Raw genomic sequence first — 17939 nt, forward strand, 5'->3', positions numbered from 1 at the left:
CTCCCTTCTTTCAGTCCATGTGAATACAGGTTGTATAACAACTGAGCATTCTTGATCAAACAGGCATTTGTTTTCCTTTATAGAAATGTTGCAAGAGCTCATAATTCCCACAAACTGTAACACAGGGAAGCAATACTGATTAGTTGAATAACACTGTAGATGTTCTATGGTGTTTTCCAGGAGAACATTTTTTACCAAAGTCTTGTTTTTCATCATCTAGTTCAGTGAGAGTAAATTCCCTGCTGCACACTCAGATAGTGCAGAAAGGCAGTGTATGCAAAAGAAAGGCTGAACAAAACATGGATATATGCTTCATTTTGAGATATTCCAAATCTTCCAGTTTCAGAGAAAGCTCAAATATGATATCAAAAGGAAGTTGTAAGTAATAAAATTTCCTTCATATCACCTTGTCCTGTTACCTGTAACTCTAGACATTGAACAATAGGGACTATGACCAAATTAACTAGCCTGTTGCAGAAAAATTTGCAGTATGTGGGAGCTCTGGCTATACCTATGTGTCTGCTAGCAGAATAACCTGTTAGGATTGCAAGAACAAGACAACAGTTCCCTGAAACTGAGAGAAATAGCTCTGGGACAGATCCAAAGAAAGCAGATACAATGACACATCTTCCAAGCTCCAAGACCTTTAAGAGCAGGAAGTCATCTACCCACAGATGGTTTCCCTGTATAGGAAGTACAGGAAGGGAACCAAATACCTTGGAGGAGTTACAAAAAATATCTTCATGCTGGGCAGGAGAGTAGCTAGGTTAAAAAATACTAAACTTGAATCTGAACTCTGACTAATTTCCAAAACTTATAAAAGGACGAAATGAACACCCACATTCCAGAGCACTTGGCTAAGAACAAGCATCCAATCCTCTTTAAAAGAGTAAGAAGAAGTTGGGAAGATGGGTGCGTATAGCAATTTCTCATGCTTCATATCAAATCTCCTGAGGAAAGAACTGAAATAACACTGATTGTGTAAAGCCATCCAAAAATCTCTCATTCTAGATTTCTAGACTTCTCTCCTTTCTAGATTTCACAGTGGCATACTCTCCTGTGGCTCTCTCCTACATTCTTTGGTGCAGAGTGAGACAACTTAAACAGGAAGATGAAACAAATGCCCTGGCTAATGCCCTGTCCAGGGAAGTAGAAGATGTGGGTTTCAAAACCGAGAACACACTTCTCTTGTCTGGAGTGAATGATCTGATCATCAAGCTGTTTTGCAAAAACTAGAATAGTAGCAGGAGCAAAACAGTCATGCTTCCAGATGTTATAAATGGCTCAGGATTCAAATTAGGATTAAATAAAAAAATAGGATTTATTAAAAGAATATAAAGGAATAGAGGTAAGCAAACAGCGCTGGGTGCACCGGGAGTCTCCGCTCCACCAGGACACACACCAGTTACATCAAGCAGCTGATTTTTATGTTCCTAGACTAATACATATTCATTACTACTTCTAAAAAAATTGATTATTATAATTAGCTTCCGGGGTCCAATCCCTCCTACTGGAGCATGCGCATCAGTCTCTTCTGGGGGTCTCTAGGGGTCTTTCATGCTGAAGGCTCGTAGTCTTCCTCTAACCTTTGTACTCACTTGGCACCATACCAAGTTTATAGAACATTTTCTGCAGGTCTTGTCTCCCAGCCGTCCTTCAGCTTCTTTTTCCTTCCTCTTAATCTCTCGGTCTCCTAGCCAGATACCAAAGATCCACATAGTATCCCATAACAGTCACTAGTTGTTATCAGTTGTTCTGAAACTCCCAGACATCAAACACAAACAGCTTTCTTATTTGACACTTCACGAGTAATTAAAACATTCTTCCCCAGCCATTCACAGACACATCTATAGCAGTGTTAAATTAATCTCGAAGAAGACAGGAAAAAAGGCTGTAACTGTTAGAAATAGAAGTCCGGAATAACAAAAGCAAACAGGTTCATAAATTTAAGGAGTGTTTTCTGAAGACGTGATAAATTGACTAGAATGAGGGCGAGACTGGGACACACTGCATCTGTGGTTCAAGAATTAAATTGCCAGTGCAGGGCCCAGAGACAGACAGGATTCAAACAGAATTGTTCTTTATGGACACGAATTGTTAAAACATTCCTCACACAGATGTTTCTTTTGAAAGTGAACATTGTTACTGTATTTTCCAATGTGTGTCACACTGGGCAGGATTTATGAATTTATAATGCCTATTACATGTAATTTCAGAGTTTCTTTAAACTGTCTGGTCTTACAAGTCATGCTCCTGCATGTGACATAAAGCAAATTGGAGTGTTTCTAACAAATCACTTACCTTTACTTTGTCATCTTACCACCATTCAAGGTTGCAAAGAAAGGCTGATCACTACTTGTAAATGACAAATTTTTACTTCTGCTATAGGTTTTACTTCTGCTATAAAATAGTAATTTTGTTCAGTACTAGATACTTTCCATCAATACTGATACTGTTGCTCCAGCACAGAAAGCCCTAAGTGGAAAATTCAAGTATAGCTTTTTTCTACAAATGATATTTTTAATTTTAACTAGCTCTCATAATAGTTTTTCCAAGGTCAATATTTGCAGCTGTATTTGCCCCTTCATTTACATCATGAAGTGGATGAACAGTATTTAAGTGGAAATGTCTTCTATTTCAGTAGGATTTATTTTACCAAATGATTTCTGAGAAACTGGAATGATCTGCTTTTGTATCTTTGAAAAGAAGCAAATGAAAATGCAGATATGAAATAATCCCCTCTACATTTCTGTGGTTTATGCTGGGGCAGCCTATAGGCGTGTGAGATAATTTTAGTTTTATTCTGCTTGAATAAGATACAAAGAAATGTCAACTAGATACATATTTATTTCTGTGACCTATCTCCTAGGAAAGAAATGATTTTCTTTCATGTGCTAGAGCTTGTTCTCTCTCCCTTTTTAGGTTTTGTTTTTATCTTATAGCATTCATTTATTCATTTATTCATATATTACAATTATATATTGTAATATATTACAATTATATATTGTATTACAATTACAACTTTATCTGAAATTCAATATTCCTAAATTTTCAAACAATAGTACTATTAAAAGACTAAATCAATCACAAAGGAAGAAAAATACTATGAAAAGCAGCAGCATACGTAAGGGAAAAAGCTCCTGATTACTTCATCATTTTGTTTGGATGCTTTGTCTCTTTAATACATAACAGAATGGTCTTTCCCCCCCCCCAAACTCCTGGTGTTTTTTTGTTTGTTTGTTTGTTTGTTTGTTTTTGTTGCTGTTGTTGTTGTTTGTTTGTTTGTTTGTTTTTTGTTTGTTTGTTTTTTGTTTGTTTGTTTTTGATTTATGGTGGCTTTTTAGTCTTTCTAAGCAATTATCTCCCAGTCTTTTGGATTTTAGAGGAAATTCACTCTGTACTACATAATGCTATTACCTGAACAGTACAGTTTCTTTTCTCCCAGTCTCTAAATTGGAGGGACAGAGATTGTTGAAATGAAAAGATCTGTAGTCAGGCAACTGGCAGATCTGCATCATGGGAAATGATGCACATATTGTTCTCTTCCCACAAGAGCACAGAAGATGGGTAACAGACCTGGACTGTATTTCTCATCTGCCAGGGAACCTAGGGTGTGTACCTGAGTTAGAGTAATTATGGACACATTAGGTCAATGCTTGCCTATATCTGAGTGTAGAAACCATATCGCTTCTCTCCTTCCCATTTCAGTAGCAATAAAGCTGTCAACAACTCATCCTTTAGTTTCTACTCTACAGAAGGGTGACTCAAGCACTTGACTTAACTGAAGTAAGACCTCACACACAAATACAAAGGAATGTACTCCTCAGTTCCCAACTGACATAGGATGAAAGGGCAGTAACAACTGTACAACTGATGCTGAACCCAGGGAAATTAATATAAAAGTGACACCTGAAAATCTATAGGCACCAGCATATGTTAGATTTGAGGGAGGTAGGAGGGGTCTGGACCCGAAACGCTGCTCTTCTCCAAAAGGCTAAGGATAAACCCGTCACTCTAAAGGGAGAGATCCATCAGAGTGATTTAGAAACACAGAAACAGAAACACAAGGTTGGAAAGGACCTACAAGATTATCTAGTCCAACCGTCCTCCTATTACCAATACTACCCACTAAGCTACTAAATCCTTGTCCAGGTGCTTCTTGAACACCGTGAGGGATGGTGACTCCACCGCCACCTTGGTCAGGCCATTCCAGTGCCTGACCACTCTTTGAGATAAAATGTTTTTCCTGATATATAATCTAAATCTCCCCAGGTGCAACTTGTGGCCATTTCCTTGAGTCCTATCTTTAGTTATCTGAGAGAAGAGGCTGAAACCCTCCTCATCACAACCTCCCTTCAGGAAGCTGTAGAATGCAAAGAGGTCTCTCCTGAGCCTCCTCTTCTCCAGACTAAACAGCCCCAGCTCCCTCAGCCGCTCCTCATAAGACGTGTGCTCCAGATCCCTCACTTAGAGGGCAATGCAAGGGGCAGTCCCTTTGGAAAGCAGCTTTATACTGTACTTCTGTACATAGAATAAAATCCTGCTTTCTTGGTGCTTCAGCATAAATTTAGTCAATAAATGTAACACAACTGATTTCTGAAGCTAATATTCTTAGTGGGTAATGTATTTTAGAAGAATTTATTCTAACCCCAAGCTGCAGCCAGACTCATTAGTCCTGTCAAATCCTCCTCATGATATGTTGCTTAGAATTTAGGCCACAATTCTCTGCCATGTTCTTTGCATCCACAGGCAGCCTGTCCTGGAGAGACTCTGCTGGGATGCCTAATAGAAAAGCTTTGAAAGTACTCCAGTCGATGTGATTGTATGTCTTTCCTCAGCTGGATGCCCACATAACTGCTCCGTTTGCTGAATAAATCCAATGTTAGTCTTTGACCTGTACTTACCAAACATTAAAAAATGAGAATGGAATTTAAACAAATCACTCAGATAAGAGAAACATAAAAACGAAACCTTGAGTCAGACCAAACTCTTGTACAAAAATGCTAGATACTAGATACTCAGTTTGGCTGTTTCATACCATTCATGTGTTTGTTTACTGAGCAAGAGGAAAAGAGCTAGGTTTTGATGCAGCTGTAGGTATTTTAAAGAGCAGCAAGAGAAGCAAAGCCTTTCTGGAGTAGAACAGAATGTGTAAGAAAAGCACAAGGTATACTGGTGTTCAGATGGATCAGAGGTTTCCTCAAAAATTATATTCTTCATGGCTTGGAATGGTACTCTAAAGGTGGTTAAAATGAAAGAATTTAGCAAATAAGAATCTGTCAGCAGAATGAAAAAGGAGATCTCTTGGAATTACCAAGACAGTTCTGGTATAAAGATGTAGAGTACTTGAGTACTCAGAGGACTTACTTGTCTTGAATAACAAGCCTTATTTTTCCATACTGGAACAGTCCTTGAATGGCCTGGAGAATACATGTTAATACTTTCATGACATCTCAATAATTCTTCAAGACAAACTTGTTGGATGTCCACTGTCTTGTTTATGAGACTATAAGCTTTTAATGCCCTGATATTGAATTAGTTAAAATAAAATCTTTGTACTCTCAGCATACATGTATACAGCTGACATAAATAGGTTGATTCTAAAAAGTTCTTTAGAGCTGTATAGTTCTATTGATGAAGGTTGAATTGAACATTAAGGTGGGTTTTGTTCCTATACATTCAATTGGATGGATGCAAAAGTATTTTTAAGATTAATAATAGGGAGGAAGGGAGGAAGGGAGGGAGGGAGGGAGGGAGGGAGGGAGGACAGATTCAAACTACATTTTCTTCCAAGGAATTCTTTATAGGTGTTGGTAATAACTTGTTAACACTATTTTTGAAAAGATAAGGTTTTCTGGAAAAGATGACCAAGACTAAGAGAACAATTTGTTGTAGGGTGTTTTTGTTGTTGTTGTTGTTGTTGTTGTTTGCTTGTTTGTTTTGTTTTTGTTTTCCCCAGATACTAAAATTGCCATTGATGCATAGAAATATTTCAGTAAGATAATATTTTTTTCCCTTGAAGACTTCCTGAAACATCTAATTGCACATACTAAAAATTTACAAACTAGTTAGACAATTTTTAGTGCTGTCTAAAGCCTAGAGTTAGCATATCTGTCTTGTTGATCTTCTGCTGAAGAGTTTTGTATAGATTAGATAGAAAGATAAATTAAATAGACCGTCACTGTAGTTTCATTTCATTTGATGTCCAGGTATTCAAACACCTGCATCAAATGTTCCAGGCACAAGTCCTGACCACAGTCCTCATTTCCTGCATTCTTTTCCATCTCCTCTCTCCACGAGTGTGACCACACAGAATCTTACCTTTGTTTTTCACGCTTCACCAGCTTTGTGTCAGAACATTTTCTAAAGAAAATTTCTGCAAGCCAAATCTAACTTTCCAAATTGTTTCAGACCCTCTACAGTGCCAATTAATTCTAAGTTCTACTTAGTTTGCCAGCTCTTCATATTCATCTCAGGAGGAGGTCTCAGTCTGCCAGCACATGCTTTACTAACTAATTACCTTGAATGACTTCAGGCACCTAAAAATGAATTGCCTCTTTAAGAAGAGCTGTTTGCTGAGAGGCTACAGTGCCATGAATATACGCAGTTCTCAAGTTTTCCTGAAAACTTCTCTTTCTAGTAACTTTCTCCTTCTGCAATGATAGGCTTTTCATATTATTACCAATTGCATTACAGATGTTTCATCTGACTATGTCTTCTCAATACAGAGAATGACTGAATATAGTCATAGCCTTTTTTTTACATAATCTGCATCATAATCTTTTAACACAGAAACTAGTAATATATTTCTATGGGATTTTTTTGTTCATTCTTTGATTAACTTGCTTTTACAGGCTTTCTTGACTATTATTCTCCTCCTTTCCCTTATATACAAACTGGCACAACTGAAAAGTAAAATCTCACCTTCTCTCACTGCACATGATTCTCTTCCACACTCCCACTCTTCCACACGTTTTCATCCTGTCAAGTCAATGCACTCTACTTATCCAGTCCCTCAGTCAACACTGTGGGTCACTGTAGTACTTTCCTATTTTTTTTGAATATGCTCTGTCTTTTAGTTATAAGAGACAACTTTTAAGAGACAATCATTAGAGAGAAAATCCACTGAGACTAGAAAGAGGTTCTAGGCTAGAGAGAAAATTCACTGAGAGATCATGTAACAAGCTGTACACAAGTGCTGCCAAATGTAGAAGCTAGCAGAGAACCTAGCATTCTCACGACAATGTCCTAGTTTTCACTCTTGATGCATACAAGATGTAGACAAAAAGCATTAATTAAGTTAACGTGTGCTTTCCTCTGCTAGCAATGGTATCAAAGCAGAACTTGAGATCACACAGAGAATATTTCTGTATTGTTGAATCTTAGTGCTTGGATATGACTGCATTGAGGTCAGTTACTATTAATTGCAGTTGTGTCTCAGAAACACTCAGCTCTAATTACAAGCGTTATCAGTGTAAATGGTGCTGCATAAACCTGGCACAAGGAGAGCACCATTACTCACTTCATTCATCCATCTTTTCTCATCTAAGCAGCTGCTCATCTTATACAAACAGTGAACTAATTTACTCATTTTCTTTTTTATTCTGGTAAAAGTCATTTCATCAGTAGATGGCTGAGTGTATAAGTGTACTTTTTTTTTTTTTTTTGGCCTAGATGAATGAAGTAAATGCATTCTAAGTGAAGAACTGCTTTATTACAGCACCTAATCAGATTTCCATTTTGCAAATGTAAGCCTGTCTGGCAAATACATATGCATGAATAATACGCATAGCCCCATCAAACTCAGGTGGTAGCCTCAGGGCTTTAAAGTTATTCACATAATTTCAATACTGTGAACATTTATGACAGGCAATTCTGGGATCCTAAACCTAAAATATAACACTCCAAAACTTTCATTATCAAAGCTCCCTACATTTCTGCGACTTGCCATGCATGCAGCCCCTCCACAGTTCAAAAGTCTCTACTTGTCTTGAGACTGAACCTGAAGGTAATTTCAAAATCTGCCATGATATCTTGTCACGGTGCTGGGAGTCCAGCTACTCCAAGAGATATTAATTACATCAATCAGCAGACCCCACAAAATTAAGTTGCTAGAGATCTGTTTTTTGTTTGTTTGTTTGTTTGTTTTGGTTTGTTTTGGTTGTTGTTGGTTTTTTTTTTTGCTTGTTGCTTATATCATTGAATCATAGCATTTTTCAGGTTGTAAAAGACCTCTAAAATCTAGACCAACCTTAATATATGTATTATATATATATCTCATATAATAACATAGAATCAAACTGTAATAGCATATATGCCCCAGTACAGTAAACACTGTTTTTTTTAAAAAAGCCATTTTACAGATATGCTTTTCCCTTTATGCACAGTGCACACTATACCACCAGCATTCTGAGCACAAACTACTCTGCTATGTAGCAGGTCTTCTTCACAAAAGTAATTAAGAAACAAAAGTATTTTATTTGTCTGAGATATTAAGAATGCTCAGTTAGCTCTGTCAGTTCCCTATTCCCCCTGAAAATTTTGGGCCTAGGACAGTAGATGCAGTTTGGTCTTGCACTTCATTCTTACAAATTCTCTTATTCTGCTATATATCTGTAAGTGACAAGATATTTACGACTGTAGTCTTTCATCCTTTTTGCTGTGACAACACGAAAGAACAATGTGATAGATGTAAAAAAGAAAGAGTTCATCAAATTTGTTGGAATTCAACTAGTAAATCATTTTGTTTTAGAAAATCAAGGATACCTGTCCTGGTTAACACCTCTCACTAAAGAAAATTCAGAGACAAATTAGTGTTATGAAATAGTTCGATATGCTTAAATAATTCATGTTTTCTTATTTTACCAATTAAAAGAGTGTTAGAAAACTTTAGATTTCTCTAATTCAATGGGCACATTTGGTTGGTCCATTTTTTTTCACATTTAATAAAGGGACAAAATTTAATAGAGACTGAGTTGATTAAATTTAACATTGGAAACAATGTTAAATTTAACATTAACATTAACAATTAACTATATTGTTATTTAATATAACTATATTAAATTAACAATGGAAATCAAATATACATAATACCATTTGAAATTTCTTTGGAATCACATCTCCATTAAGGTCTTCTGTTTTAAGTCACATTTACAGGATCAATATGGTCTTGACTTAAAAAAATGGAATTACACTATTGAATGCTAAAGATATATTTGGGTATTTAAAGTGTAAACACAAAATAGATTACTATTTCAACAGTTTGCATAAACTACTATTTTTAATATATATTGAATTATAGAAGAATTAATGGACAGGGTTGATAAAATTAAAAATACACATTAGAGATGAATTAATCTGATTTGGTGAAATGCATTTTGACACAGCTGTTGTTTCTTGTCAGTTCAATGAATTTTACTCAGGGGATATCACTTCTGGCCATACTCTACATGCTTCAAATGCTTCACTACACACAACTGCTTATTGTGCGAATACATTTAATGTTTGATAAGAGCTACGTTTCTGTTTTTTCCTAGTTTCTGATATTTAATAGTTAATTTTAAAACTGAGTTTATATGATGTCATGTATTCAAGAACAGAAGAAAAAAAGTGCTTCCTTGCACGTTTAATATATGATTGTAATCACTTCCATAATGACTGATCTCCATGAAATACTTCCTTAAAAAAATATGTCTTGTTTTTAGCATATTTATTTAGCCCCAGCAAATATCAAAGAGATGACCAACAGTCATCCTGAGTGCTTGTGAATATCTTGAATAAGGTTAAACTCCAAAAGAAACAGAAAGAATCTAAAGGTATTGGAAACAGTTTTAAATTAATAGTCACTGATTCTTGATTTATGGATACATTCAACATAGATCAGAAAGGATAAAGTGTGTTTCAGATGTGAGGTCAGCATATCAGGGCATTTACACTTAATAACATTTATAAATGTATTCAAAAAGTAATGAAGCCATTGAATACAACAAGGGAAAATTTTATTACTGCACACCAAAGACTTTATTTCCCTCACTGGAACTCAAAATTTCAGTATTTGCAGGCAGACAGCTTTTCTTAGAATGTTCTGAACACTGTATTTAAACAGTGAATTGTTACTGAAAGGTTAAAAAATATTTCCAGTTATCTGTAGGTAATTCTTAACAGCTCATTAGCTTTGGACTAAAGCAGAAAAGAAATGTTACAAAGAAGCAAAATAGATGGATGAAAGCTATATATTTTAGATGTAAAAATGACACTATTCTTTTCCTTATGGTTCAAGCTATTATATGTGTGTCAAGTGTACCCTTGTGGTCCAAGCTATTTCAACAATAGAAGCCATTTAGTTTTAGATTTCAGTCTTGAAATTGCACTTTGTCCAAAGCTGAGATCCTGAGAAAATCTTAGTGAAACCTGAATGAAACCTGAATGAGAATAGGAAGTCTTTTTTTTTTTTTTTTTTTCCAGCTGTCACAACTAGACAATTTATCCAGAAAAAGTTTGAAATAAAATGCTAGGGATATGCTGGAAAAATAATATATGACATATTCACAAGAAGTAGAGCAGTTTTCCCCAGTGATATCCAAAGCACATGTTAGCTGAGAGATGGAAATAAAAGGAAAAACTACTAGCCCTTCAAAAAGTCTGCCCATTGATTAATACTTCAACTATAGATTTTGATGTTTTATTTAACCACACAAGGATAAGTGCAGGAATCTGAATATTAAAATGAATACTACTTAACAACATACTTCTACACAGTCAGAGAAAAGATACAATCTTCCTTGCAAGCTTTTCCCTGTTTTGTACCAGTTTTAGACTTTTTTTTTTTTTTTTCAATTCAATTAATATCTCACTCCTGGAGAAATTCTCGTTCACTTTCAAGAATATGTATCTACTTTAAGTCAGATTGACATCAATCCATGCATAAAACTGACAAACCACCATTTTGCCCTATATTAGAGGAGAACGTGATCTAAGAGTGATGGGGCAAGGCATGCCTTCATAGGCAAGGGAAAGTATGTTTAGATCATTCTGATACTTTTGTTAACTCCATTAGTAGACTACTTAACTATTAAGATTTCACAAAGGATCCATAAAACTGGCTTTTTTTCTAGTTCAATATGATTTAGAATGGCAGATAATGCTTTTTGGTTAACAGGTATAAGGAGATCTGTTGTATTTTCTCCTTTTATGGCTTTTACTGAAGACATCACTATTTGGTATGTCCCTGCCTTTCAAAGTTTGCAACTGACTTAGAGTTTATGCTCTCTCTTTTTTTTTTTTTTTCCTTTTTCTTTTTTTTTTTAGTTGGATACACAATGAATGATCTCATTTTTGAATGGCAAGAAAAGGGAGCAGTGCAAGTAGCAGAAGGTCTCACTCTGCCACAGTTTCTCTTGAAAGAAGAAAAGGATTTATGTTACTGCACCAAGCATTATAATACAGGTAGGAAAGCATGCTAGTGATTAAAGCTGGAAAGCCATTTAACATTTACTGTTTTTTTGGAGAGGTTATTTATTTTTTTAACATTTTCACTGAACTCACCGGAAGACTGAAACATACAGTTGCATTTTTCAGGACAAGGCAGTCTTAAATAACTGACACAATGATATGGAAGTACCTGAAGGCTGAAAAAACTTTTATTTCAGTAAGCTTAAGAAAATACATATTTGAAGTAATTCAGAAGTAATTCAGTCAGGAGTTTATTTTTTTTCAGTGGGTGCCATGACAGCATCTACACTGAATCTACACTATGTGAAGCACTACCAAGATCCAAAGTCCATACGCTGTGCACTAAGTATGGCCTGGCTCCATCAGAAACAACAACGACAACAACAACAAAACTCTATCTTAGTATTTCTAAGCCCTATCTATGCCCAAGTTCTTAATGGAAATCCTTAGTGTACAATGGCTAGGTGTCCAAACTAAACATGGCCTTCCTATAGCCAATGAACAAATCTTCCTGAAAGATCCTTGCTGCGGCCAAATCTTCCTATAAAATTTGAAATCTTTATAGTATTGTGATGTCTATCTCATCAGGACTGGGATTATTTGGGGGAAAAACAATAACATTACTAACATAGTCATTTTATTTCTAATTGTAAAGAGAGAGAGAGAGAGAGAGGGAGAGTTGTCGTGAATGGGAAAACCACAGACATAACAATTCTTCAAAAGCATATAGCAAAAACTACAAAAGTATAGCTTCCATCTTCTCAAGGAAAAAGAAATCCACAAAATTAAGATTATTTCAATCATCCTTATGTCTCTCAATTTCTGCTCTCCAATATGATTCTTAATAGGTTAAACATAATGTGAAATCTAACCATTTTAAATAAATGGTTTATTTGGATTCTGCTAAAATGGCAGAGGGGAGAAAATTCAACAGATGACCTTCATAAAAAAAATTCTTGGTTCAGTCTAAGTAAAGGAAAAGTGCTTTTCAACACTGAGTGTATCACAGATGTCATGATATCCTAAGGGAAGAAAAAGTTTTCTAATGATTTCAATTTAGAATGGGGAGATATTAATACAGATGTTTGAAGTGTTCTCTAAAAGAAATAAGAAATATGTAATGTGCAGCTTTACAATAAAAATACTAGTATCTGTCTAATCCTTAAAGAGCTTTCAGAAATGGAGAAACATATCCTATTGGAGTGTAATTCTTCCACTCAAACATCCTTTTATTCATAATAATATTCAAATTATTATTATTCCTTTCTTCTTGTTAGCATAATTTATAAAACAGACAAGAAAACTTTATTTTTGTGACTTTTCTCTGTCTTCTAGATACATAGGCAAAATCTGCTTCATTTTTAGGTCTCTCTTGCTTTTGTGTTATTTTAGCATGTATTTATAACTGTATTTCTATAAATTGTATAATAATGATGTTTTCAAACAGGAATCTATAGTAGAAAGTATTCTCCTAATTTTTCCAAAGTTCATTTGAACATCTTGTGTGAGGCACCAAAACTACCTGACTAAGGAATTAAAACATTTCTGTGGGATTTAATCTGGTATTGTATAGAAACTTGTTTTAAAATGTTGATCATTAAAATCATCAGAGTTTAAAACTTTAATTTTGACCAAAAATTCCTTTTATATATATATTTGCGAGCTGCTACCTTTTTCTTCAAAACCTTTGTTTCATGCTTGTCTATTTAAAATGGGATTAATTTTCTTCCAAGCAGAAGCAAGAAAAGATGCTTGGCCTAGGCAAGCAACACACTAGGTTGCATGGGATAGACTTGCACTTATTTATTTTTTTCACTGTGGCCCTAAACTGAACTGAGAAGTGGAAACAACAGAATTTATTAACTATACGTAAGGTCTCATTGTTCCCAAAATGTACCTGTAGGCAAGTTCATGTACTTATCCCTGTGAACTGCTGTCACATTTAGGTGGGAGAAAGGGTTTACCGACATAACTCTAGAGGAGAACATGGCCAATCATCAGTCTGTTAGATTTCTGTATTGCTTTGGCTAAACTGCATTTCTGCAGCCAAACAGGTGTTCTAAAAAGCACATGCAGCCCACAGCCCGGAAAAGAGGGCTGAAATTCACAGAGTCACAGAATGGCTGAGGTTGGAAGGGACCTCTGAAGATCTTCTAGTCCAAGCCCCCTGCTAAGCAGGATCACCTAGAGTACGTTGCACAGGATGGCATCCAAGACGGTTTTGAATATCTCCAGAGAGGAAGACTCCACAACCTCTCTGAGCAACCTGTCACAGTGCTCTGCCACCCTCACAGTATAGAAGTGCCCTCTCATATTAACATGGATTTAAAAAATATTTATGTCTCTATTAAAAATAATAAAAATAATTGGGCCATTTCATTTGTCTTTAAAAAGTCAGTCCACTTCCAATAGCTTGGAGGCCTTGGTGCAGATATTTACTATGGACTTCTGGGCACAGATTTTAAAAGAAGACAATTGTATGGCTGTGGGACCTACCTATGTCTGGCACGTGGGGGAAATGCAATGCTGGCTGTAATTTACTGTAGGCAGAAGGGTTTGTCTTCAGCAGAGGAAGCAGCCAACAGACCTGCTCTAGGTTGCAGCACCAAAATTACAGGTTTGAATCTGAAATAACTTTGGCAGAGCAAAATACAACACACTAAATAAACAGCACTCTTAGAAGAATGCTAAACAACTGCTGCTGATATGCAATGTGACAAAATATCAGTTTTCAGTTAAAATTTAGTTACAACATGGGATGGAAGGCTTTTTTGAGACATCCTGTAAAACAGGAAATTAAAAAAAAAGCCTCTGTGAAATGAATTAACATGAAGCTTCAGGACAGTATGTAGAAACTCATCACTGCATGCCTCGTCAGTGTTTCATGCTCAATTTAAAGTGGATTACTGTAACCATTGCTTAAAAAACAAAGTCCTTCCAAATACAGGGATGTAACAGTTTCAGCAACAGCACAGAATAATGGCTCATCAAATCTTCTGTTTTGAGTTGACGCAACAACATTTGTGAAGAGTTTTATCTGCTTTTGCACCCAGTGGCATATCTGCAATGACAAACTTGGGAAATGAAGTAGAAGCATAACAACTAGAAAAGTCACATGTGACTCTTCACATTACAAGGATTGTCTTGCTTTACTATGTCTTCTTTCACTTCCTGTGTCACCTGCATTGCTCCCCTGGGCTTTTATGCAGCACCTAGTTTTAATTTCCTTGAGGGAAGAAGAGACCTGGATTCTCACCCCTTCACTTATCAAAATTTAAACATTCTACCTTAAAGTTTCATTGAATAAAAATTCATCAGCTGCCCTGGAAACAGTGACATTTTAGCAAGATGTCCTTGCTATTTAGGTTGCTATTAGCTTCTCCTTAGTTTCCACTTCCCTTCTCTGCTGTGGTTAATCCAGTGCAGCACACAACTAGTTTTCCACATCACATGAGTGCATCAGTGACCTGTGTTCTACTTGATGCCTGTCAGGCTCCCAGGCCTTTCCTGCAGAGCCCAGCTTGTACCAATGCATGGGATTATTCCATCCTTGTTGCAGGACTGTTCATTTGTCCTTGTTCAATTTCATGAGGTTCCAGACTATGGGAGTCTCTCCGAACAGCAGCTTGGCCCTCCAATTTGAGGGAATCGCAAACGTAGATTCATCAAGATGGGAAAAAAGAAAAAAAAAAAAAAAAGATTTTTTTTGCAAATTTATTTTCATCTCTCTTTTACTGCACTCATTATCAGTCTTATGCCAAATCCCACCTGCACTGGGATTTGTTTCTAAGCAAGCTATGTGAAGTCCCTTCCTTCCTGAGCAAGAACTGATGCAGGCTTTCTATGACAGGTGACAGCAGCAGCAGTGATATCCCCTGATATCCTGCTGATATCTCCCGGCTGTTAGTTGAAAGAAAAACTGAATGGTAGTACATTTCTACTTTTCTTTTGTAAGTCTTGGCTTCATAGATACATAGACACCAGCCATATATTTCAAAACTTGTCTAATGTTACATACCAGACTCAAAAAATCATAATTTACAGAAAGAGTGCATGATCAAATATACAGCATAGATGTTGTATGATGAGGAAAAGACAAGTGATTTTAAAAGCAGATTTTATCAGCAAAATATTTTCAAATTGCATGTTCTATTTCACTGCAAATTGCAGAGTGTCTGGATACTGCAGTTACCCACCACTTTTCTGTTACCCTGTTTTCTTCTTAGAGAGGTATAAAAATTATTTTAGATTACCTTATTTAAATGTAATGAATTTTATAGATACAGACTCTTCCAATAACCAGCTTTGCACACATATGTAGTTTATGGAGTGTCTTTTTTATTTAAGAAATTTTACAATGGGAGGGCAAATAGGCAGAAAGTATTTCAGTGATAGGAAAAGCAGAATCCCTCTCAAATGACTGCAACATTCTGGGAAGAATAAAAAGGAAGTCCTTTTACTGAACAACATGAGTTCAGCTAGACTGCTCACCTAATGGTGATTCTGATAATGACTCAAACAGGAGAGAAAGTAAAGGGAGCAGAACTGCCCCATGGGAAGATCAGTTTATGTACTTCATTCTCCTTCATGCTATCTGTGAAAATCATCTGCCATTATGATGGCACTGTGATACACAACACACTGTACTTTGTCTCCAAGAGAGGTTAATTGTTATTTCAGCAGACTTTCATTCACCAGAATTAAAGCACATAAGAAAAGGCAGAAGGAAAATGCTGGTGGTCTATATGTCATTGCCTTTATGGCAGTACAGTTTTATTTCATTCAGAGAATATGTCTGTTCTCAGCCAAACAGCTACTGCAGGTAATACAATATGGACATAAAATTTTCCTCAGAAAAATTATTCTTAAAAAATCAATAACTTTCAAAAAAAAAAAAAAAAAAAGATTTATATCGGGGATTTTCTTTTTTTCATTAATTTTTCATTAATGTCTAAGGACACTCGGAGACAATACCCTCACTCTTACTAGCGGCCTTTGCTGGGGTAATCCATCTTTAAAAGAGTCTTGAATAGTCACAAGATTAATGATTTGTTTTCAGCACAAGACTGATCAAAATTTCATCTGTCTTGGGCTCTCTCACAGACGCTCATAAATATAGATGAGCTTTCTACTACCTAGCACACTGAAGTGTCCTATCACAAGATGTGATGAGTGAAAGAACTGGCATTAAGAAAGAGCTGGAAAAATATTGGAAAGGGAAAGGCCTAGATGTCAGATCATATTAGGTTACAGATGAACAGCAACCCAAATGACTCCCGACCAAGTATTATCACACACAAGTGCATGTTGTACCATGATTAGACATTTGTTTTGAGTACATATTGGTCTTCTTTTTCCTGCATAAGAAGGTACAGTAAATAGATAAGAAAATTCACAGTATTGTGATGGCAATTATTTAGTGAGAACCTGGACTCCAAGGTATTACTAATTACAAAACAGTGAAAGTCGTAATATGCTGTAGCCGCCTTACATCATTCATACAAACTGATTATTCAATCAAACAGATCCTGAGATTTGTAGTTGTTCCAGGTACTATTTGTTCTGATCCTTGCTCTAGGACTACCACCACAGTATATCAGAAATTTCATGTAATTTGCAGTGCTTCTCAATTAAAGATGCAAGTAGAGCCACAGCTAGATCTTGCAGTGTCTGGGTGTCATTCCCGTACACCCCCAGCTTGTTTTTTTTTGTTTGTTTGTTTGTTTGTTTGTTTTTGTTTGTTTTTTTTTTTTTTACATGAACATGAACTGTACTTCATCCATATGAAGAGCTTTCAGGTTTCCTGTCTATAAAACTGCTCTGTATAACAACCCACATGCAAAGACTGCTGTACCAAAACCGTAGACCCAGAATCTCACACTTAACATCAGATAACTGTATTTATTTAGCTAATATAGATAAAAACTAATTTTATCTACATAGCTAAATAAAACTATTTTTTTAATCTCCCCACTTTAATGCATCTCTTCAGTGACACTTGTGAGATACCACAGATTAATTAGACCACTGTTTTGACTACATTCACAGTCATCTGTACTGCATTTGCTGTTCCTTTCCCCCAACTTGCTGGTTTTTGAGTCCACCCATTATTTTGTCTTGGAAGAGTTTCTAACTTTTGCTTTTGGAAGAAAGGACTGTCTTTATTTTTCTCTCTATAGAGAAAAGTGTGTCATTTGGATTTTGTAACGTATTCTTTTCCAAATAAAATGAGAAAATGTTATTTTTACAAGTCTAAAAATAGAAAACACTGCAGAGGTTCAGAATAGCACCTATAAATACTCTGCCTAACATAATTTTCAAGTAAATTTTTATATTGAGTGCTTAGAATCTTTTTTGGTGAGTAGTGCCACTTAGGAAAGTGATTTTCAGAAGACAGACAAATGGGAGAAGCTCTGTATTGTATTAAGAGACCTAAATCTAAGTAGGCCATTTAGGCTGAGCGTATTCTAGCCACTAGAGAAGTCCCA

At 35.9% G+C, this 17939-nt stretch overlaps 1 protein-coding gene across 1 annotated transcript in view; it reads left to right on the top strand.

Annotated features, from left to right (window-relative positions):
* Positions 1 to 17939, top strand: part of GLRA3 (glycine receptor alpha 3) — a gene marked incomplete at both ends in the record, with an annotated part of 85865 nt that overhangs the window by 51206 nt on the left and 16720 nt on the right. Inside the window, one exon of the mRNA XM_082758772.1 lies at positions 11308 to 11445. Within this exon, the coding sequence (XP_082614898.1) occupies positions 11308 to 11445 (138 nt within the window). The remainder of the gene's footprint in view (positions 1 to 11307; positions 11446 to 17939) is intronic.

The sequence above is a fragment of the Aythya marila genome (genome assembly GCF_965140915.1).
Source record: "Aythya marila genome assembly, chromosome: 4".
Taxonomy (NCBI): Eukaryota; Metazoa; Chordata; class Aves; order Anseriformes; family Anatidae; genus Aythya; species Aythya marila.